The sequence below is a fragment of the Patella vulgata genome, chromosome 2 (assembly GCF_932274485.2).
Source record: "Patella vulgata chromosome 2, xgPatVulg1.2, whole genome shotgun sequence".
Taxonomy (NCBI): Eukaryota; Metazoa; Mollusca; class Gastropoda; family Patellidae; genus Patella; species Patella vulgata.
The window spans coordinates 55,479,679-55,505,320 of NC_065880.2; the positions used below are offsets into that span (position 1 = coordinate 55,479,679).

The 25,642-nt window shown below is 34.9% G+C and overlaps 1 protein-coding gene across 3 annotated transcripts in view; it reads left to right on the plus strand.

Annotated features, from left to right (window-relative positions):
* The window catches only part of LOC126809858 (calcium-responsive transcription factor), a 38,085-nt gene that overhangs the window by 8,158 nt on the left and 4,285 nt on the right, over positions 1–25,642 (plus strand). For all 3 annotated transcript variants that reach the window (XM_050534681.1, XM_050534682.1, XM_050534680.1), the window contains exons 3-12: positions 1,967–2,227; positions 5,813–5,988; positions 6,118–6,307; positions 21,141–21,249; positions 21,510–21,650; positions 21,820–22,053; positions 22,417–22,567; positions 23,096–23,252; positions 23,616–23,755; positions 24,369–24,597. In XM_050534681.1, coding sequence (XP_050390638.1) covers positions 1,967–2,227; positions 5,813–5,988; positions 6,118–6,307; positions 21,141–21,249; positions 21,510–21,650; positions 21,820–22,053; positions 22,417–22,567; positions 23,096–23,252; positions 23,616–23,755; positions 24,369–24,597 — 1,788 coding nt within the window. The remainder of the gene's footprint in view (positions 1–1,966; positions 2,228–5,812; positions 5,989–6,117; positions 6,308–21,140; positions 21,250–21,509; positions 21,651–21,819; positions 22,054–22,416; positions 22,568–23,095; positions 23,253–23,615; positions 23,756–24,368; positions 24,598–25,642) is intronic.

Here is a 25,642-nt window from a genome sequence, read left to right on the forward strand (position 1 = left end):
TAAGTAGTTTTGTTATCTATAGTTGATCGCGTGCGAGTTAAGCGCTATATTTAGCAGATGACAGACGATGTCACTCGGCATTGTGAAGAGACGTTTTCTAACAAAAAAAAACGTTTCGAAATGTGAATTTGTGTTTTACCTTCATCCATAGGCTATGTCAAGCGGAGAAGGAATATAAGACGGAAACCGGGCTTACACAAGAAAAGAGTATCGACATATACGGTAAATGAATTACTTTGTGTATATCGTCACACGTGGAGGAAGAGAATGGAGTTGTCAAGTAGACCATATGTGCGCAGAATCCCCGAATAGCATAGCATAATTATCAGACGTTTTAGGGCGAGTGTCATTAAAAAATCGAATGTCGTATGTCATGGAAATCTCAATAAATTATAAAAAAACTAATGTTTTGAGAATCGTTAAATGTTGAAAACACTTGCGCAGTGTCCGCATCCGTTTTTCACTGCATTGTGTATGCGTTACTTTTACTTTGTTTTTAGTCCACAATAAATTGTCAGTTGTTACTACATGTAAAGCTTAGGCCTACTAAACGCCTGAAATTTTCCACTACCGCGGCTAATTGCCAGACTATAAATAGGTTGTCATATTTTTAAAAAACAAATATTTTTAGAAAACTCTACAAAACTTAATTTCTAAAAGCAAGAATAAAACGATCTATAAATAGATTACTGTCACTGTTAGGCCACAAATACCACAGACAATCGAATGCTTGAATGGAAGATAGTCAAGATCATTTAGTATTTGTTCAACTGTTCGAACTTACAATACAAGACTTGAAGACTGCACCTATGTACGTCCGCTGCAGGTGATATTTGAGAATTTTCTTACACAAGGTCACAAGCAGACGCTTTTTAAACATCTGCGGTTGTATTTAATTTTTATCCAAAAAGGATGTTGTTTTGTTCGTTTTGATAAATCTATATTATAAAAAAAGCAAAGTTTAAAGTGTATGAATAAAGCAATTCTTACCCACAAGTCTTACTCACACTGTAGTCAGCTTTAATGCATTTATATTTAATTTATTTAATAGCAAAGTGACATTATTATTAAATATCGCGATATTTAACTATATCGTTGAAAAAAATGCCAATATCGATATCGTCCCTTTTTGCAATATCGTACAGCTCTACCCCACAGCATCGCGCACTCGAGTGATAATATAAACAATTTTACTATTATATCCTCTCTATTTTAATATTATTTCATCACATCATACTTGTTTCATTTTGAGACTTTGTTTGTGGAGTGATGAGGTTAATACTGTAAAACAATTAATTTGTCAATCAGTTGAGGCTATTTAATGCTTGGCAGTGAGTGCTAATAACGTACACAAATGTCAAAACTTTGAGCGGTAATTTAAAAAGTGCTATTTGAAATATTTATGTGGTCTTGGTGAAAGAAAACAATGTTGTGGCTATCATTCCTGGGTTTGAAGGTCAGGCATCATATGAAAACGAATACCGATTAGTAATTTTTTTAACCGGTTGGCGGTTGAACAGTGCAACCGAACCGTGACCGGTTAACCGAGTGACCGTTTACATCTTTAGTCTCTTTATAACATGATTTGAACCAAGAGCGGATTCAACTGCATGGCTTCATTGCATTATTGAAGTTTATTAAAATTTTCAACAGATTTTAAAAAATGGCCTTCAATAATCTCAAAATTGTAAAAATGGCTTTGGTGTTGAATAAAATGGCCTTAGAAAGGCTTTGCTGTCTACAGCCGTTTTTCAAAAAATGGCCTTAGATACAGATCAGCGAATTTTGAGCCCTGTAATCTTACTCATCTATGAAGTATTTACCACCATCTCTAAATTATCAAAGTAAGGTGCCCTTTTTTCTTTCTGGACACATTGATTTAGTGGGATTTAATATTTGAACTTGAAGGTTCATTCACTTCTATTACTATTACATAGTTCATGATATTTTCTAAAATTCCTTTCAGACCATTCCACATTGCAGAGTCTTCTTGCCACACCAATAAACAATCCAGTTTATAACTCATTAGATCAAATACAAATTATTACAGTCAATACACCATCAGATCTATTGGCTGGTGGTTTTACTGATGGAACAGGTCGATTACTTCAAGTATTACCCAGTGGGCTGGGAACAGGTTCCGAATATGCTACTATTATTGCAGTTCAAGACCCCTCTGAGTATTTACAGTTAAAAGATGACACAACAGATATTACTGAAAATTCTGGTTAGTAGTGCTTGTAATAAATTAAATTTATATTTGTCGTTATGGTCCTTGGGAGCTTAAAAAGCTTCATACCTTCAGAATTTCCAGATTAAGACCAGTTGTGGAAAGTCAATCTGATTAAAATACTGATCCCATTTCGTTTCGTTTTTTTTATAGTTCAAAAGTTCGTTTTACTTGTCTTCACAACACTAGGATCTGGAAGAGTTGTTATATAAACCGCGTTCTGTTTAATGTGAGGGATTAGCCAATGAAATGGTCAGTTACGGCGAGTTCTTGGCATGGCATGCACAGAACTGTGAGTAAACCACTAGAAACGTCAACGCTGGTTGATTAATCAATGGGATAGTACTTTTATTAACTCCATTGATTTTCCGCGCGAATTAACTTTAAATCTTTCAGAAATATTAGTAAGTGATATTAAATCCTTTGACTTTGTTCCAAATATAATATGTCGACCCAAAGATCCCTTATGGATGAATGCACATCTTAGAAAACTGATAAGATAAAGAAATAGAACTCATAAAAAGTCAAAACTATTAAATGATTCGTACAACTGGTACCTATTTAGACAAAAACGAAATTTAGTTACAAACGAAATATGAAAATCCAAAAAAGCCTACTTAGATAAAATTGATAAATTAATAAACAAAAATAACTTTAAGGAATCAAAATGGTGGTCTTTGATCAAAACATGTCTTTTAATAAGGGAAATTCTGAATATAAACTACCGCCACTTAAATCGAATGATACTGTCTATTTCAAAAATGTTGATATGGCAAATCTCATGAATTGTTACTTTGTGTCCCAGTCAGTAACAATGCTCTCCCTTTTGTTACAACCTATAACACAACCTATAACACGACCATAAACGACCTCTCTGTAAATCAATATGACGTTGAACTTACGCTCCTAAAAAAGAAAACATCTAGTGGTCCTGACAACATTAATTATATTATTTTGAAAAACATAGCCAATTATCCAAACTGCTGGAAGGAAGCTAATATAGTTCCGATATATAAGAAAGGCGATATTCATGATTGTTCTAATTATAGGCCTATACTCTTCTCAGCTCGATTGGAAAAGTGTTTGAAAAAATCGTTTACAAAAATATTTTTAATTTCACTGTACGGCACAACCTGATAACCCCTTTACAGTCAGGCTTTCAACCAAATAATTCGTCCGTTTACCAATTGATTGAGATGTATGATTATAAATGTAGAGCCATTGACAATGGATATGAAGTCGAATCCATCTTCTTTGATATAAGTAAAGTGTTTGGTCGTGTTTGGCACGAGGACCTATTGCATAAACTAAACTCAGTAGGTATTAGAAATAAAACTTTAAAATAAATCAAAAATTATTTATCGAATCGAAAACAAAAGGTGCTAAATGGTGGCCAGAGTTCTTCTTTTCAAAATATTGCTTCTGGGGTACCCTTGGGTTCCATTTTAGGTCTTTTACTATTTCTTATTTGCATAAATCATATTGTAAATGACATTGAATCTAATATACACTTGTTCCCTGACGACACTTCTCTTTTTTGAATAATAAATAACCCTAAAGACACACAAGACATTTTAAATAGATATATTGAAAAAATATTTCAATGGTCAATTAAATGGAAAGTGGATTTTGACCCATCAAAAACTGTAAGTTTAACTTTTTCAAGAAAATTATGGCCCTCAAATTTTAAATTATCGCTAAACAACTCAAATATAAACGATGAAGTAAGTCACAAACATTTGGGCCTTTTTTTCAGTAAGTCGTGTAACTGGGATGTGCATGTAGATTATCTTACGTCCAAAATAAGCAAATTGATAAATTATCTGCAAAGTTTTAAATACCGTCTAAAACGAAAAATGCTAGAAACTATATACAAGTCATTCATTCTTTCAATTTTCGATTATGCAGATTGTGTATGGAATAATTGTTCTAAAGATAAATCAACCCCAACCTGAAAAACTTCAACTCGACGCATTGCGTACTATAACCCGTCTTCCACATGGTACCTCTCGTAACATACTTTATACAGAAACTGGAATCTGCGGAGTTTACATTCCAGTCGAATAGCATAACCAGGAAAATATTCTACTGAACACTTAACACATAAATTTGTGATTAAAACTGAGTTTTATTCACTTATCTATCAACAGTTATTTAATTACCATTGAAATTGATCAGATCATTGTTTTGACGATTGACTCAGTAAAGGTGTATAACATGGGAGATTAGCAGTTCATTAAATGCTATATCCGCTGGGAAAGGATATCGCTTCGATCACGGTCAGAAGACTAATCCTTGGTTGTTATTGGGAGTTGGAAGTACAATGAAATAGTATGATTGGGACTGGCTTCACCGGTTAAAATCTGTAATAGTGAGCTTCCCGTATAACAGAGTGCAGATTATAAGGAATATAGAAGAAAAATATTGGTTCTTTTAAAAGTTGGTCGTACATGTGTACGAGAGTTATCCGTAATACTGAATTGGTTGAGTCAGAATTCACTGTATATTATACATTGGCCAAAAGCTTAACTAATACATTTCTAAAGAACTGGGTCCACCAAAGCAATACCACCAATTGATAATGCATGTTGGTAAAACATACGTGGCAGGTACATTAATGTGCACAATTTTAGATAAGTTGGACAGGCAGAGGTTCTTTGGAAAAAACTGACAAAAATGGACTTGTCTTTCTGACTATCAACAATCGTAATTGCCATTAAAAAAATGTCCATGGAAAAAGAGAGACACTAACATTATAATCAGGCCGGGAAATAAAGATTTTTACTAATTTTAGTTATACCTGACAAAATATCCACACTAAGCAATGAAAGACAAATCTGTGCCACATACCAGAGGGATTGTATCTGAAAAACCTTAAATTGTGTCTGAAGTTCTGTGACAGGACTCGTATATTAAGGCTTGGATTTAATAGATTGTTTTTATACGCCCATATTCTCATGTAGATGTACTATGCCATCGCGTCCGGACGTCCATCTGTCCACAATTTGTTTGTGGATACTCTACGGGTCACAAATTTAACCCGATTTTGATGAAACTTGAAATGCATATTTATAACCCAAAGATCTTGCTTCCTTTCAATATTTGCGCATATTTGATCGTAACTTCCTGAATTGTACAAAAAATCATATTTTTAGCTTGTGGTCCCGCTAGAGGTCACAATTATTATCCAATTTAAAAAAAAAACAACGTTTGAATATATCACTGTTAAACCATAATGTTGGTTGAGTTTGAATTTTGTGAAAAACGGACCAAAACTGCCGGACAAAATTGTCACCCCTCGTACGCAAATAGTGTAAAAATCTGGTATATCAAGGTTGTGGAGCCTCTAGAGGTCACAATTTTTATCTGATTTTGATGAAACTTAAAACATATCTTTATATTCCAAAGATCTCAGTCCCTTTTGATATTTGCGCATTTCAGACCATAACTTTCTGGATTATTGCCCCTGATTGTACCAAAAATCATGTTTGATTTTAGCTTGTTCTCTATCCATCTCTTGCAAAATGTGGGGCGTATCCTGCCTGGCAGCCACTGGTTATCTATTTAAATACTTATTTACAGAAATGGTAGAATCTCTAGTATCAGCAGATGGTGTATCAACAGAATTAAGTAATGTTGTATCAAGTGAATCTGTAGCTCAGATACTGATGCCCCCTCCCCCTCCTCCTGTCACTAGTCAACAGGTAGAATTACCACCTGATTGTCCATCTTGGGCTGCACGACTCAAAGACTGTGAGGTACGTATCTAGCTATTGGTGCAAGCTACATAGATAAACAGAAGTAGACATCATTTATCTTACAAAACACTGTAAGGAATATGATCGTGAACCTGAACTACAAAATGATTGGTTTTTTTTCTCATTCAGAAAATTGGTGATTCTTACCGTGGTTATGTGGAAAGTGAAGTAGATTTAGATCTTTTATTAACATATCATAAACAACAAACTCAGAGTTTCTGGGGTACACGACAATCACCTAGTCCAGGAAAACCATCAACAAGACTCATGTGGAAATCGCAATATGTTCCTTTCGATGGCATTCCTTTTGTTAATACAGGTATAAGCAAATGTTTTATTTTTTCATTTGGATGAATCTGTTCTTTTGAGATATCCACATTGCTGGTATTTATAAATGCTTGTACATGCACTGTAACATTGGTACCGTTTAATCTAGCGTAAATAGCGTTAATTTCTACTCTTGTGTCCAATTATTCATAAATATTGTTGAATTTCGGCGAATAGTGCTCAATTTGTACTTCTATCGAATTTCAATCTCACTGTTTAATTTTGATTACCAAGAGTCTAATTAACTAGTGTTTAGTTTCTCGACACGTGTTGAATTATAAGCGTCCCGTCTAATTAGCACGACTGTTCAATAATTAGTTGGACTGTTCAATTTCCCGAGCCGTGATTAAAATCAGTCATGGTGTCCAATTACGCAAGGTGTTCAATTTTGTTGTCAAACATCTAATTTCACGTGCGATGTTCAGATATTATGATGTGTTTAGTTGTTGGTCATTGTTCAGTTTTACCGCCGAATGTCTATTTTGCCGCATTATGTTGAAATACTGTAATAAGTGTTAATTTTAGTACTGGTCTGTGAAATATTATTTTTCAGTATTCATACGACGGCAGGTATCAGTACAAATGTCGCGGAGGTTTGACGAAACACGATTATCGTGCCACGATAGTCGTGTGACACAACAGGCCTCAGTGTAATTTTACATGCAAAATTAACGGTATTTATTTGTCATAAACAATCGATGTCGAAACGATATAATGCCACGATGTTATGAATGTTGAATATTTTCGTTAATAATATGGACGCGTTAGTCCACGTTGTATAGTGAGAACACGCATGTTCACATATTCTGCACAATATATATGCGGTTATATTTCCAACCAGTCATGTAAAGCTGCATGTCTAGTACATTTTAAAGGACACGTATGCATAAGACTATACATGTATTACACAGTTTACATATTTATGCTGTGTTCAAATTGTTTTGCATATTTACTGTATTAAGAGTGTATAGTTAAGAATTACTCTTGAATTACGGCAAAGATAGACTTTAAATTGTAAACTATAAAGGTATTTTGGTTATCGGTCTTACAAATAGAAATAAGACATAAATAGAACTTGCAACGGGATTCGAAAGCGCTTTCAAGTCAGACGTAAGCTCGTACTTACCGTAAAAATGAACTTAACGCAACACAAGTCTCCGATGTAAGAGAATATTAGTTAATTATAACCGCTATCAAATCCACAGAAAAATCCAAGGCACTCGTTTTATTTTAGAAAAGAATAACTGTATTTCGATCGAAGAGTCTATTCCACATGAACCCCAAATCAATGATGAACTGTCAACTTGTTATGTAGTCATTCACGTGCAGATTGGTTTGAATAACAGAAATGTCCCGTGTATAAAAGATCAAAGAATAAAATTGCACATAGCCACTTTGTTTATCTAAAAGGGGGCTCCTTAGCACTTTAAGGAATTATTTTTGACCCAATATTAACCATCGCCAATTTTTTTAAATCATGGGATAAAGTCAATCAACAAACAATACGGGTCTACTTTATTACAAAAACATTGGTGAACTTATCATTTTGTCTAAAATCATAACGCTAATCAACAAACAATACTATTGTTCTTTATTACAAAAACATCGGTGAACTAATCTCAGTCGTGATGGCGAGCCAAGCTAGTTGATTATTAGGTAAATAAAACAATATAAACAACCAATGAGTAAAACTGATTTATTCCAATCAATTATACGAGTCAAGTATTACCGTAACCGTGTACGAGTTTGCTTCTGAACAGGTTAACTGATACCCGTTCAACTTGTAAATTCCAAATACAAATTGCTTACCGTATTCATGCCATAGACACTAATATCCTAATTAAAAAAAAACGTTCCGTTTCCAATAATTATCACAGACACAAATATTAATTTTGATTGTTTTATCCACATACAGTAGAACTTGCCCGGGTGTGCACTCCTAATCAGCGAACACTTGCTTCAACGAGCACCCCAAAATCCCCCCCCCCCCCGATCGATTTTTAAGTAATTTAACCCCTACTAAACACGCACCTGTTCAACGCGTGCAACGGGCATCACGATTAATTCCCCCCGTAAAAATTCTACTGTTTCAACGGTCACTCCTCTAACGCGGCCAACGGTCACTATTTTACTAATAAATTGAAATTCAACAAAACATCGCCCATTCAACAGCCATTGTTGAATGATACCATCTTGTCGTTCTTTCTTTGTAACACTCCCGCTAATCCCGTGAGTAGTAGTTAATTAACTGGACCCCCACTGATAAGGTAAAAAGAAATGTAAAAATAACAATCAACCCGGGATTATCTGTTAATTAATCTTTTGTTTTATTAAACGACTAACCTGATCATTGTTTTCACGCGTAACGACACTGTAAATCTGTGATAAAATCAGCGATGGTTTTTTGTTCATGTGCTTTTTTGATAAAATAAAATTAATTCATCGATTTTCTTCACAAAAATGGATAAATATTATCGAATGCATCACAATGGTAGACAGTAGTTGAAGGTTGTTACAAAATGACAAGTTTACAGAAGTTATGTTCAAGATTTGAGTAAAGAATTTTCTTTCGGCGCAAGATTCAGCAACGGTCAAATTTATCGATGCAAGTATTGATGTTCGCTCCCAATGCACCCAAGCGTAATTAATTTATGTCAGCACAAAAAGCACCGAGATTTTATTAAGTGGTCACGTAATCGCTAAAATAGTTGGGGTAGGAAATACTCAAATTCACGGCATTTTGAAACGCTTTTAGATGCTATGATTCGGTATGATGAAAGTAAAAGAAATATTGGGGGGGCCAGAGATCCAGTATTACTTAACAAACATGTATACGCGACTACTTTAAATTCACAACTACTGTGTGAACCATCGTAAATTATAAAGGCATTTCTTCGATTATGAACAAACTACTTAACTTTCGTGTGTGTTTGAAATCAACTCCCGTCCAATAAAATATCCCAAGTATAAAAATGTTCTCTTGACAAATTTGACTATTTACTTGTATTTTCGACTGATTCGACGACAAGAATGATTTCGTTACGTGTTGGACGACCCCATTGCAGCTGTTGAGGGGGTGGTTTAATTTTGACAGATAGTTTGATAACCACGTGTTGCAATGAAAACAAAGCGCGATCATTACGATCGTTTGAGTTTGGGCGACGGAAAATATCAACTGAAGATTTATATGGAAACCATGGACCGTATAGTCCCGTTGGTTGGATTCTCTGCCGCTCGCACGAGACATGACGAGATCTCAATTGTCAACAGCAAATCAAGCGATGTGATATTTGACAAAGCTGGAATTTATACAGATTAATTTCTCGAACTTACAGTATTCTTACATGGTAATTTTTCAACCCAATAAGTATTCCTATCTGGTAGTGACGAATTTCTCCAGTTTAGAACTTTGAAATTTCCAAATGCAGCAGTTGATAATTGTGGAATGATCGATTTCAATATTTTTTGTAAGCACTTTGGTTTTGCTAAATACTCCAAATTCCCGCATGGACGAAAGATTTTAAAATTATGAAAATAAAGTTCAGGAATAATACTGTACGGAATGATGATTAATTGTGCAGAAGTAAAAATTAAAAGAATGTTTTAGTAGGTTTGTTTTTAACGAAAACTCGACATGGTTTTTTCGAATTCACATGGGCGCGTCCGAAGTAAACAAAGACGATGTGTTGATACATTTACTACATTTATAGTAGTCTATCTATGTATGGGTTACAAAGAAAAAAAGAGTAGCAAGATTAATAAAAAATATTATGAATTGATTTATGTTTCTTTGCTTTTAAACATAATACTGGTAATTGCGCGAGGGGAGGTAATTTTATTTTAGTCACGATTGTCCGGTCTATTTTTTGTTGCGGCACAGAATTCTGAAGGCTTCGTGGACGTTTCCTGTGCATACACGGTCCATGTTGAAACCATTGATCGCCAGTCTATCCAATTTTATTCACAATGAAAATATCACTGATACTCGTAAAAATAAAGTCATATATATATATATAAACTAAAAATATGTTATTAATTTATCATATTAAAGATAATCATGGGTAATATTTAAGGCCCGTAAAACAAATGTAATTGTTGTTGTGCAGCATGTGTGTTCAAAAGAAAATGATTTCGTCCGAGTAGCTAATTAACACAAAATATTTCAAAAGGTGTAAAGTTATAAAATTTGCAGAGATTTTACTAGAATGTAAAAGACGGCAACAAAATCAAAGAATACGGACAGTTATGTGTGTGAACGCCCAAACTCAATGCCGAGCCGAGATTTGTACTGTAGCTTTTTCTTAAACCAAACTTGAATTGTCGTAAAAGTGCCGATTTGCTATGCTGTCACCCCTTATACGAAATGATATCTCCCGGAGAGTGACGTAATCAGCTTCCATATTGGTATTTTTCTGTGTCAAAGTTTGTGGGAATTCAATTATTTTCAAGAGAGAACTTTTTTATTCGTTGGGATAATTAGTTGTGCAGTGGATTTTATTTAACGGGAGTTGATTTCAAACACACAGGTAAGTTTATAATAACGAAAGTTAAGTAGTTTGTTCATAATCGAAGAAATCCGTTTTAAATTTACGATGGTTCACACAGTAGATAAAAAGTACATGTATTGTTATTGTTATACTACATGAATAAAAAATATATGCGATCTATATCTTTATTTTTTGTGGTAGGGGTTGGGGCAATATTGGATAACTCTAGTCAAAGAGCACCTCCATTAAACATACATTATGCAAGAGCTAAATCTGTCTATTGCAGGTCTTTCTTTAGGCCTGAAATGTTATCTAAATTATTAATTAGACATTAATTAACTTATCCAGACCATAATCAACTCTAGATGGCCTCGCTAGCCTGGGATCTTAAGTTGATTTACTGCATAACTTTCCTTCTCGATTAAACGATTAAATAGATAATCGAGACTATGCTGTTTATCGTACTGACTTTAGTAATGATGACCGAGGCTAGGCAGAAATTTCATTCGCTTAGTTTTCGGTTCAAAGTGGATCAATTTGAATGAAATTTTCAGCAAATTGCCTTTATGTTATCTAGTTTTTAACTATTATAGTGAGAACTGCCAACTCGTTATCGAATCTCCCATAATGTATCTTTAAGCAGCTAAATCGCTAATATTTGGGACCTAGAAATTGACACAAGTGGGTCGTAAGTCATATAATACTGTAATATGAATGTATATAAACTGATTTACATTCAATCGTTTCCGTTTTTACTCAAATTTCAAATCAGTTATGTTCCGTGAAATAAGCCAGCAGTCTCAATCGAGTGCAAATTCTTAGCGTCTGGTTATTCCAGTCTACATACGCCGTTTGGTTTGCTGCAATATTTCTAGCCTCGTTCCTCTAGTCTCTTGATAGAACTAGGGCTGAAACGCATTATGGTACACGATTCGTGTACCAATGGTAAAATATTTATTTTGTCTTAAATATTGGATATCAGAAGCCCACCCTTTTCCGGTAAGATCACAGCATCAATGTTGTTTTAAATTGACAAATAATTCGTGTTTAAATGTTGAAGATTTTGGATGATATTGAGTTAGAGACTTAGCTCCTTTAATACAAGTTCTACTGTACACACAGAGTAAACACATCTAACAACCAGATCTTATGAATTTGGACCTCTTCAATAGTTATAAAGCAGATCAAAGAGTGTAGAATAAATTGCTTAAAGTGCACATAAGATGGGTTTGGGAACATTTGGATATGTGTAGCCAATGGTTACTATACCAACTTTACGGCAAGTTCACACCAATCTGATTGAAATTAATTCAGTTATCTTCTCTCAAAGTCGTAAAAATGGACCTCCTGTGAAAACGACTTTGCCAATTATCGAAAACACTCTTAGTCCCCTCAGACGCCAGTGATGTCACAGTGACTGAATGCATATTCGGAATGTTTATTCCTTAAATACCTATATACAGCCGGCGTGTGTACTCATTAACGCCTGACTGATTCCTTAATCTCCCTTAGTTCTTAATTAAATAAAACAATTGACTACGAAATAATTCGTTTTGTAATTCATTTTAATTTAAGATCCAATTTAGATTGCCTACAACTTTTAAACTTTGAAGTCTTGAACTCTTAATTAATTTTTTACAATATGGAACTTATTGGACGAACACTTTTAATATGTAAATAATATACCGGTCCAGCTATGTGTTTTTTACTGCGAGCACTTCGCTTTTCCACATAAAGTGTAGTGTCGTTAATATTTGTCATTAATTAATCAATCCGACTATAAAAGTTATACAGGCATGGGTCATAAACTAATTTACACGTTGGTGTTAGCAGTGAGTGTTAGTGGGATTAAGAATGTTGATTAGGTAATTATCTTTTTTTACGCCGGCCAGATCAAAGACATCACTCTTAAGTTGAACGTGTGCATAATACCTCATGAACGAACTAATGGTAGAATCGTACACCCACACATTAATTGTATAAAACCATTAAGTTTTACTCATCAGTTGTTTATAATCATTATTTTTCCAATAATTATTGCTCACCAGTGTTTTTGTAATGGCGTTTAAACAACAATCGTTTATCTTCTTTTTAATAAAAGTATTTTACAATTGCATTGACAGTTTAATCACCCACCAAACGGCACAAGGAACTCCACGTATGATCCCGTGCAATTTTCGTGCCAAAGTTTAACCTCAATTACTACACCCGTAGTACATGTAACCGTAAATGGTAATAAGATTCCCAGCGTTGATTGGCTGAGAAATGAGGGCGATCTATTGTACATGTTATGCATAGTCATCGGAAAATTCCATATTCACTGTAAATTTCAAATGGAGTTACGATAAAAGTTGTTCTTTATGTATAGAAATGGTCATTATTATTATATATAGCTAATAATGAATATATCGACAATTGACTGGCGTCATTTGTATTTCTGTACTTAATATATCAAGTATTACGGGGTTATCCAAATTACCGGTAAATGCGCTAATTTCTTGAGTCGTCTTCATTTGACACGTGGCCTATTTAAACAAAGGCAGCTTAAATGGATCTACGGCATGATACAGCATTTGAAATTCACTCTAAAATATTCCAATCACAAATGAAAGACGATAATTCGGTGATTATGATTAGGCCAGTGACGTGGTAATTGGACCGTCAACAGACGCTTGTCAACTTGCCGTGTGTATTGATAGTGCTATGTTGTACAGACGGTGAGATATTGTATAGATAATGTATATCCTATGTGTAGTGCCTGTGACGTCACCAGCCAATCAACTGGATTAAGGTCGTAATTGAAAAATTGAAAAGCATTTTGGCGTGTCGGACACTTAAACGTTAACAGCGGACTTAATTTTAATCAGATTGGTGAGAAGTTGCCGTAAAGTTGATATAGTAATCATGGGCTATACATACATGTAATTTAGATTTTTGATCTTACGTGGTCTTTAACAGAAAAATCATGCTTTATAAGTTGTTAAAAGGGCGTGGGGCTATTTAAGGAATGACGTTTGTGCACAATACAATGAAATAATTACCACCGGTGTAAAGAATTATTTTGACAGAATATGTCAACTGCAAATATGATGACTAAACATCAGTTTGTTCAGAAGACGCTCTGCATGCGCGAACTTTCAAGTCTGTACCGATTAAAAAAATTAAACAATCCCATATATCCACATTCTTAAAAACTGGAGGGTTACCGTAACACAGTAATCGCAATTACTCGTTAAAATTGGTATTACATATAACGGGTGGAGTAGGGGTCCGGCCAAATCACGATGAATAACTTCTTAGTCATATTGTAAGTGTAACTGTGTTTTCTTTATTTTGACATTCTGCTAATTGAGAAACCATTTGAGTAATAAATACAGGTTATTGAATGGACTGAAGCTACATGTAAAATCACAAATACATCAACATCTCTTTTCAAAATTTGTAATTATTACTACTGACAATTAACAATAAAAGTCATATTGTCCACACGACTACAGCAAGGTAACAGTTTGTTTTTAAAGGGGCGTCTACGTTCTGTCAATCGGTTTCTTTTGATGTTACGTGTCAATTCTCATTATGGAACTTTGATTGACAGTATGCATCCACCAGACTCTTTGGTGCCAAAATTTCTAACGAAGACATTAATTCCAAAGAGCTATTTCTGCCTAGAAAGTATGGCAGCATAAACTCAGTATAATTTTATGATTGGCGTCGCCATTCAGTCTGACGAACAGTTCCGTTTGACTTTTCAATTCCACCTTACTTGTTGTTCTATAACCCCTAATCTAAAATGCTCTTTCGATCTCATCTAATATAGTACATGCCACAAAAACATCGAATTCACTTATTTATGATATTGAAATCCCCATTCTTTATTAAAAATGAAACTTAAATATATGATACAATTCCTTTTTAAATTGGCTTTCTATGAAATAAAGTTTGGCAAAGTTATGCGTTACATATAAGCATGAAATGTATTTAGTAGGTTTTATTTGATCTTCAGCGAAAAAGGGTTGTCGTTCTATAATAATAAAAAGAAATAAAAAGTCTGAATTATTAGTTTATTTTCACGTTTTGTCTTACAGAATAGACATTTTGTTAGCTTTTGACACATGTGTATTAATTCTACAAGCCTTCTGTGTTTATTGCCCGAGATAATCGCACTACCCTTCAACCCAAAATGCTTTCTATAGATCCCATATTATGTAATATACATGTATGATTGGTGCAATACATATGCTGTTAGTCTTAATTGCGAAGACATTTAAACAAAAGGATTTAATCCGGGTAGGAGTCGACGTGTACACACGTAAATCAGATGCGTGAGATTTATCATTCGTGGATGTGTTGTCAGTGTGGGAAATACTGTTTTAAATGGATATATAAATACACGTTTTATGATTGTGGACGAAACGGTATGTGCATCTCAAGAAAGCTTTGCTTCGGAACCGTCCCGTCGCCATTAAAAACCCAACATCTGTTTCACCGTTTATTGCTCAGGTAAAGTTGAGGATGTGGTCACAAATATACAACAAGCCAACAGTGAGGCTGATGTCCCCTGCCGAAATCCCAAAATAAATAGATGACACATATTAATTAATCGCACATTTATTTTTTTCAAAAGTATCGAGCAATCAAACTATACACTAAGTTTCATCACTCTCTATCAGATAGAATCAAGATTATCTTGTCCCAAATCATCTACTAATGAAATTGATTAGCTCTGCTTAGCTTCAGCTCGAAATGTTAATTTTTGAACTCAGTCAAGACATTCACCTAATGAACATCTACATCAAGTTTAAACATTCTACCTAAATTAAAAGCAGAGTTATGTTCCAAAGTCTTGACCAATCAAATTGCTTATCGTTCCTTAGCATAAGCAGAAACTTCCCATCATTGAACTTAGTCCAGGTAATGATATAATGAATCTATATTCAGAGTTTCATCGCTCTCACATCATTATAACCAAAGTTGTCGTTCCCCAAAGCATCAACCAATCAGATTGCTTAACTCTGCTTACCGTAAGCAGACGATCTTCATCATTGAACTCCATCAAGGCATTCACCCAATGAACGCCTACACTAAGTTTGAACATTCTACCTCAATTAGAAGGAGAGTTATTGTGTTCCAAAGTCTCAACCAGTCAAATTGCTTATCGCTCTGCTTACCCTCAGCAGAAAATATTCATTATCGAACTTAGTCATGGTATTGATGTAATAAAGCTATACACCAAGTGTACTCACTCTCATTTAATTGTCCCCCGCCTTTCGAAGAAAGCAGGGGACTATTAAAATGGGTCTGTCCGTCACACTTTTTGGGACACAATAACTCTCCTTCTAATTGACCTAGAATGTTCAAACTTGGTGTAGGTGTTTATTAGGTCAATGTCTTGATGGAGTTCGAAGATGGGCATTTTCTGCTTAGGGTAAGCAGAGATAAGCGATTTGATTGGTTGATGATTTGGGACGCGATAACTTTAGTTCTAATTAAGTGAGAGTGATGAAACTTGGTGTATAGTTTCATTACATCAATACCTTGACTAAGTTCGATAATGAGCATTTTCTGCTCAGGGTAAGCAGAGCGATAAGCAATTTGATTGGCCGAGACTTTGGAACACAATAACTCTCCTTCTAATTGAGGTAAAATGTTCAAACTTAGCGTAGGTGTTTATTAGGTCAATGCCTTGATGGAGTATGAAGATGAGCATTTTCTGCTTAGGGTAAGTAGAGATAAGCAATTTGATTGGTTGATGCTTTGGGACACGATAACTTTAGTTCCAATTAAGTGAGAGTGATGAAACTTGGTGTATAGATTCATTACATCAATACCTTGACTAAGTTCGATATTGAGCATTTTCTGCTCAGGGTAAGCAGAACAATAAGCAATTTGATTGGCCGAGACTTTGGAACACAATTACTCTCCTTCTAATTGAGCTAGAATGTTCAAACTTGGTGTAGGTGTTTATGAGGTCAATGTCTTGATAGAGTGCGAAGATGAGCATTTTCTGCTTATGGTAAGTAGAGATAAGCAATTTGATTGGTGATGTTTTGGGACATGATAACTTTAGTTCTAATTAAGTGAGAGTGATGGAACTTGGTGTATAGTTTCATTACATCAATACCTTGACTAAGTTTGATGATGAGAATTGTCTGCTTAGACTAAGGAGCAATAAGCATTTTGATTGGTCAAGACTTTGGAACATAACAACTTTGCTTCTAATTTAGGTAGAATGTTTAAACTTGATGTTGATGTTCGTCTTGACCAAGTTCAATGATTAACATATCGCGCTAAAGCTAAGCAGAGATTAGCAATTTCCTTGGCCGATGCTTTGGGACAAGATAACTTTAATTCTATCTGATAGAGAGTGATGAAACTTAGTGTATAGTTGTTAATCAGTTTGATTGCTCGATACTTTTGAAAAAAATAGATGTGCGATTAATTAATATATGTCATCTATTTATTTGGGGATTTCGGCAGGGGACATCAGCCTCACTGTTGGCTTGTTAGAACTAAAGTTATCGTGTCCCAAAGCATCAACCAATCAAATTACCCTAAGCAGAAAATACTCATCTTCGAACTCCATCAAGGCATTGACCTAATAAATACCTACACCAAGTTTGAATATTCTAGCTCAATTAGAAGGAAAGTTATTGTATTCCAAAGTCTCGGCCAATCAAATTGCTTATTACACTGCTTACACTGAGCAGAAAATGGTCATCATCAAACTTAGCCAAGGTATTGATGTAATGAAAGTATACACCAAGTTCCATCACTCTAATTAAACATACATTATGCAAGAGCTAAATCTGTCTATTGCTGGTCTTTCTTTAGGCCTGAAATGTTATCTAAATTATTAATAAGACATTAATTAACCTATCCAGACCATAATCAACTCTCAATGGCATTGCTAGCCTGCGATCTTTAGTCGATTATGAGCCAATTTACTGCATAATTTTCCTTCACGATTTAATGATTAAATGGATAATCGAGACTATGCTGTTTATCGTACTGACTTTAGTAATGTTGTTCAAGGCTAGGCGGAAATTTCAATCGCTTAATTCACAGTTCATAGTGGATCAATTATTCGCGCATATCGGATCGTAACTTTCTGAATTATGGCCCCAGATTGTACGTAAAATCGTGTTTTTAGCTTGTGGACCCTATAGAGGTCATAATTTTTATCCGATTTAAAAAACCGTATTATTTCGTGTGTCTAGTCGTTCGGATGGGACGAAAAACCGAGGTCCCGTGTACACATTGGCGTGCACGTAAAAGATCCCTTGGCAGTTGGTATTCGATATAAGAGTAGGCTGTAGTGCCGCTGTCCGGGCAAAATTTCCCTCATAGCACACTGTATGGGCGTATGCCCGTCTTCATTAGCCCAGGTTAGGAGCAGAACAGTAGGACGTTAAACCCCATTTCATTTCATTTCGAATTTCGTGAAAATCGGCCCAAAACTTACAGACAAAATGGTCGCCGTTCGTTCTCAAATAGCGTAAAAATATGGTATATCAAGGTTGTGGACCCTATAGAGGTCACAATTTTAATCCTATTTTGATGAAACTTGAAATGTAAGTTTATAACCCAAAGATCTTGATTGCTTTCGATATTTGCGCATATCGGACAGTAACTTCCTGAATTATGGTCCCTGATTGTACGAAAAATCGCGTTTTTAGCTTGTGGACCCTATAGAGGTAATAATTTTTATCCGATTTGAAAAACCGTATTATTATATCACCGTTACACCCTAAGGACGGCTGAGTTGGAATTTCGTGAAAATCGGCCCAAAACTGACAGACAAAATGGCCGCCCCTAGTACTCAAATAGTGTAAAAATATGGTATATCAATGTTGTGGACCCTCTAGAGGTCACAATTTTCTTTTGATTTTTATGAAATGTAAGTTACAGGCCTTGACATAAGGTTAAATAAGGGGATCAACGAATCGTTCTCCTGGTTTTTAAATGAGGTGATCAGTTTTATGATCGCCTCAAGACACAAGGAGATCAATTGATCTCCTAAAATAATCACCAATTGTGCAGTCCACCTGCCTTGATATGACGGAATAAATTTCCACGATGCACTTACGGATCACTCTGACTTCGGCTCTCCGCGAAGCTCGTAGTTCTTGCAGAAAAACCTGATTGAGACCGAACCATGAATTTTTATACTATAGATATCTATGGATCGAACACGATTTGGTTAATTACTTTCAATCTTGCGTACACGAAAATTGAATGCTGAATTTTGTTTTGAATAACACAGGAATTGATGTAAAATAAGGTGAACTATTCGTCACTATCCGTTCGTCTGCTGTTCATATCGTGATCGAAATTTTGATCCCCCTTGTTTACATTTTGGTGATCGGCAGGCGATCGACCGGTTCGATCTCCTCTTATGTCGAGGCCTGAAGTTAATAACCCAAAGATCTTGGTTCCTTTCGATATTCGGCATATCGGATAGTAACTTCCTGAATTATAGCCCTTGATTGTACTAAAAATCACGTTTTTAGCTTGTGGTCCTTGTATTTTATCTGATTTAAAAAACATGTGTAAATATATCACCATTACATGCTAAGATCATGGATCCTTTTGATAATCGCGGATACCCGAACTTAACTTCCTGGATTATAGCCCCTGATTGTTCGAATATTGGCATTTTTAGCTTGCGGATTCTCTAGAGGTCACATTTTTTTTTTTCAGATTTTAAATATTTCACCATTCCACCATAATGAAGGTTAAATTCAGATTTCGGGAAAATCGAAATGAAACTGCCCAACAAAATGCCCACTCTTTGTTCGCAAATTGTGTAAAAGTAGGGGTCACAATTTTTGTCCGATTCTGATGAAACTTAAATCAATATATCCCAAAGATCTCAGTCCCTTTTGATATTTGCGCATTTCAGACCATAACTTTCGAGATTATTGCCCCTGATTGTACAAAAAATCCTGTTTGTTTTTAGTTTGTTCTCTATCCATCTCTTGCAAAATGTGGGCGTATCCTGCCTGGCAGCCGCTGGTTAACTATTATAGTGAGAACTGCCCACTCGTTATCTAATCTCCCACAATGTATTTTTATCTCACTTAATTAGAACTAAAGTTATCGTGTCCCAAAGCATCAACCAATCAAATTGATTATCTCTGCTTACCCTAAGCAAAAAATGCTCATCGTCGAACTCCATCAAGGCATTGACCTAATTAACATCTACACCAAGTTTGAACATTCTAGCTCAATTAGAAAGAGAGTTATTGTGTCCCAAAAAGTGTGACAGACAGACGGACGAATCCATTTTAATAGTCCCCAGCTTTCTTCGAAAGGTGGGGGGCAATAAAAACATTTGGCAAGTTTATGCCCACTCGTTATCTAATCTCCCACAATGTATTTTTATCTCACTTAATTAGAACTAAAGTTATCGTGTCCCAAAGCATCAACCAATCAAATTGATTATCTCTGCTTACCCTAAGCAAAAAATGCTCATCGTCGAACTCCATCAAGGCATTGACCTAATTAACATCTACACCAAGTTTGAACATTCTAGCTCAATTAGAAAGAGAGTTATTGTGTCCCAAAAAGTGTGACAGACAGACGGACGAATCCATTTTAATAGTCCCCAGCTTTCTTCGAAAGGTGGGGGGCAATAAAAACATTTGGCAAGTTTATGCAATGCGTCTATTCAGACGCTGCTTAGTATATAATAGCTTAGCAATCATTAATAAATGAAAAAACACGTTCAAAGTAGTTTAGTTTCTCACAATTCTTAAAAAATTTATACAGGCTTTAACAAAAGTTTAATTAGGTATCGTTTCAGTCTGATTAAAACAAAGATCCTATTTCATTTCGTTTTTTATAGTTCAAAATTTTGTCTTTACTACACTAGGATCTGGAAGAGTTGTTATATTACTGGCGTTTTGGTTGAAATGTGGGATTAGTCAATGAAACTGTTCTCTTACGGCGACTTCTAAGCGTGACATCCACCGAACTGTGGGTAAACCACTAGAAACGTCAGTGCTGATTGATTAATCAATGTATGACATCATAGGGTCAAAAGCCATTTGTACAACCCCTGACACGACCTTCTAGTACAACTTGTCAGATCTTCATGTAGTGAAGGTCATCGAAAGTATAAAAAAATGAAACGAAATATAGATCTGTATTTTAATCAGATTGGTATCGTTTCAGAGTGCAATGACCCATTACATTATTTATATGATATAAATTGTAATATTATTACTGATGTAATTTTTATATCTTGTCTGATATGATGTTGTTTGTTTTTCATGAAATATATAGATCAATAGGATTTTAGTGTAGTATTCCAGTTGACAATATTTCTTATTTCAGGTAGCAGAGCTGTTGTTCAAGAATGTCAGTATGGTCCTAGAAGAAAGGGAAATTGTAAATCTAAAGGAGACCCAGATACAAGAAAATTTAAGCAAACATGTCCAGCTAGGTAATAATCAATTACATGTACTTGGTTAATGAATGGGGTCGTCTCTGATTTCATTTACTTGTTTTTGAGCAATCCCTTTTGTAATATGGTATTGTTAAAATAGAAATCATTAAAGCAAGAGATTCATCCATACAATATCAATTGTAGATATCCATCATTAGTGTTAGAGATTTTAATAGTTAAAAATGAAATATTCCTCATAAATATCAGTTATGTAGTAATAAAGTAAAAACATACCTAGTACTGTATTTTTATTATAGAATATACGTAAAAAAGGTCAGAAAATTTCCAGAATTTGCTGTCGATTTTCTGTATCTTGATAAGAAGTCTTTGAAAGCTGCAATGGATAGAGCATTTCAAGAATTAAAACAGAGAGGAATAGATGGTCTAGGTCAAGAAAGGTTGGTAATTTTGTTAATTCTAATTATTTGTTAAATTATTTTTTATAGTACTGAAAATATGCTTATGGGTGCAAATGAATCAGATGGTTTTAATAATGAACCACTATGCAATATCTTCTGCAAATTCTCTAGAAATTTAGGCACCTACTTATTCTAAAATATATTTCAGACATTATGTGCAATTACCAACAGAAAAGGCTCACCAGTTTCATGATGAAGGATCGGTTGGTTCCCTATTAACAACAGCACCTAGTAAAACTGTTGATACTTTCCCTGAAGAAGAAGAAGAAATACCCCAATCAGGCTTGTCAGATTCTAATATTCATCCTAAATTAGCTATTAAAATACGAGAACTAGTAGCTGCAGGAGAGACTGGTGTGTATACAATTAGAAAACAACTCCGGTAATTAAATACTTTCATCTTTTTATTATATAAACATTTAAAAATGATATTAGTGAAGTGATTAAAAATTCTCCTTTCCTTCAAGCTACAGTTGAGTAATATTCATGCACACACAAAATACTGTTGTCATACTCTGTTGTCACCTCTGTTGGTTAACTTTATCTTTTGCATGGTCCAATAGCGCTGTTTGGCTACTTGTAAGTAATAAGCCTGTTAAAATCTGTTTTTGTCTAAAAAGTAATTGCAGAGCTATGGCCCTTTAACAGAAGCCTTTCATACTTTCTTACTATTGTTATTCATCTGCTTATAATTTAAAGGTACATTGTTGAGAGTTTTATTTAGGTGTTCATCAATATTTTGCAGATGTTATGTAACGAAAGATATGTATCCTGGTACAGATATGCCAGAAAGACATGACTGGACATTATTTCCTACTGTTAATAACATCAAAAACCACATACATCAAGCTCTTAAAGACATTGAAAATGGGACACTGGCTCTCACTGCCACTACTGTAAGTTATTTTCCTCTTGATTACTAAATTTACTTGGTCATGGAGATCTCTCAGGATTCTAAAAGCTAGATTTTAAGTATGTATCTGGTCATGATCAAATTATCTTTAGTTGATTTACATAATTATGATGCTGATTGATAGAACAACATACCATCTACCAATATTTGGGTAATCAGCAGCCAATCATGCGCAGAAAATGAGGTCATTTTGTATCCCTTATATAGTTTAAAATGAAACTGAAATATTTAATTTTAATCTGAGTGGTGGCTTAGTAAGACGTTAGCTTGATAACCTGGAGATCCCAGTGTTGGCCAAGAAAGTGCATTGTAGTTTCCAGTGTGGTTCCCCCTTGTCAGTGTACACATTAATGTGCACTTACAAGAACCCTTGACTTCTGAAATAAGAGCTGTTTGTAGCAATGCTGTCCAGTCAAAATTTCTGTCATAGCATACTGCACCCCTTCAAGGAATGCTGCTTTAAAGATAATAGAAAACTAAGAAAAGCTAATGAGATGTTTTTATATTGTAGGTAAATGTAGAGATTATAACAAATACAGAAGCTAGCGCTTTACCACCACCTAATTCGGATACACTTGGTGCTGGAGAACCAATTGTCTGGCCTAGAGTTAGTGGTACACCTATACCAGAAACTGTAACTGTTACATTAACACAAAATGCAGGAGATGGTAATACTTTTAAACGGACCTCAAAATGTTGATTTCCTTTCTTGTTTATTTTGATTTAATCTTCTTGTATTCACATTCTTGTAAATTCTTGAAATTTATATAACCATTACAACATGAACTGCTTCTGTAAGTTCAACTGTATCAAAGGCTGTCTAGAAAGAATAATTTAAACTGTTGGCTGATGTTACAAAAAGAACATTAATGGCTCTTCGTTTACATTAGCTGTATATACTAGGGTATAGTACGGTAATTAGTTTTCTATTGAGTTTTTTTTTTTGCGATCTTTGCTTGGAATATTAATGGTTTTACTTTTCCTAACTCACAATGTATTATTAGTGTTATTATTTTGCTGGTCTATTTCAGATGGTCACCATGTTATATCAAGAATAGAAACACATTTAAGTGATGGTACAACTCATGTTAGTAACACTATTACACCAGAAACTGCTCAATTATTATCACGTTTACATCCGGGAATGTTTCCTGCTGGAAGTCTTTTACAAGTAGGTACCATGGTATTATATTAATATAATAGTCCTTATTTTCTTGGTAATTATATCTCCCAAAGCGCGTTGGCAAGAATGTTTTGACTGGGGCAATAGCTCCATAAGAAACTGATAGTCAACACAGAATTACAATTATGGTTCCTCCTTGTGATAAATGAAACGATTCCAGTAAGTTTGAAATATAATTCTCAGATACTCTTGACTTTCAGTGGAACAGTCCATGTTCAAATTGAATACTGATCTAAATCATAATTTAGGAAATATAATGTAGCAATTATCAAATAATAAATAGCCCGTACCTTTAGTGATAAATGGGATTTTAACACTCTAATGATAAAAGTTATCATCCAGTCTGTATGAGATTTATGTGCATTATACAAATTAGTGAAACAAAGAAGGCTATTAAACGTTAGCAATGATATATCATATAAAGATTTTGTTAGGCTGACTGCTTGGCAGACTTAGCTGCGGTGGATGTGTTTAAATCAGAAACCTATTAAAGCTTTTCCACATGAACATCCTCATTTGTCCTTTAAAGACAGTCTGGGAATAGGAAAGATGATAAAGATGACTTTATCATTTGTAAGAACATATTTTTTTGATTTATCAGAATGGTGATTTAGTGGTGGGTAGTACAATGAGTAATACAATGGTTGAAGATACAGATCATACTGTTATGGATACATCTCATGTAGAATCTGCTCTAGGTTCTACAGAACCACCACTACATATAGTAGATGAAACCTGTTCACATATAATGGAAGAAGATGAGCCATTACAATCAAAAACAGATGATTTAAATGATACCTCAATGGTAATAGGAACTTATGACTGTACATGTAAGTCTTTCCATATAATATTGTAATGTTGTTGGGATTGTCCCAGTATCTGCAGTTTACAGATATTCTAGATATTTTATACTGAACCTGGATTGCTTTTCCCTATTAATTAACAAGGGGTCTTAAGGTAATTTTATATGTAAATGATAACTGTAAAGTGATTAGAGATAGGTATCTCAAACATGAATAGTCTGCTTTATCTGGACTCAATTTGATTGGTAACATGAATTATAATATAGAATAGTGTAGCTGCTAGCCTTACTAAGGCCATGTAAAAGTGATACCTTGTTTCTTCTCCCCATGCTCTGGGTAAACCTAAGAGGGTGTGCAATAAACACAACACAAACTGTAATTTTCAACACAAACTCGTGTAAGGCCTTTATACACTATGAATTTGGTATGCTTTCTCATTCTGCATTGGCCGAGAAAGTTCACCCAGATTTTCCGGCGTGGTTCCCCCTTGTCAGTGATGCAGGACGGAGGGCCTAACAAGGACAGCTCTCTAGTCGTTCGGATGGGACGAAAACCCGAGGTCCCGTGTACACATTGGTGTGCGCGTAAAAGATCCCTTGACAGTTGGAATTCGATATAAGAGTAGACCGTAGTGCCGCTGTCCGGGCAAAATTTCCCTCATAGCACACTGTATGGCGTATGCCCGTCTTCATTAGCCCAGTTCGGAGCAGAACAGTAGGACGTTAAACCCCATTTCATTTCATTTCGCTTTCTCATTCATATGATATACACTTAATAGTAAGTGCAGGGGGACTGCACCACACAAAATTTACACAAAAACAAATACACGGACAGGACATCATACTCAGGAAAACACAAACATACAGACAATTCAAAAAAAGTGAATGGATCCGGGGCTGGTCGTAAGCTCCACTGCGCTGTACAGTCCTGGGTCTATAGTGACACAGACTTCACTCAAATTTGAAAACAATTAGGAATACAACCCAAAGAACCCATTGTGCAATGCCAGCATGAGTCATGATCTGCTATATGCTACACGAAATACGAATGTAAGCATATGTAGTAAAAATCA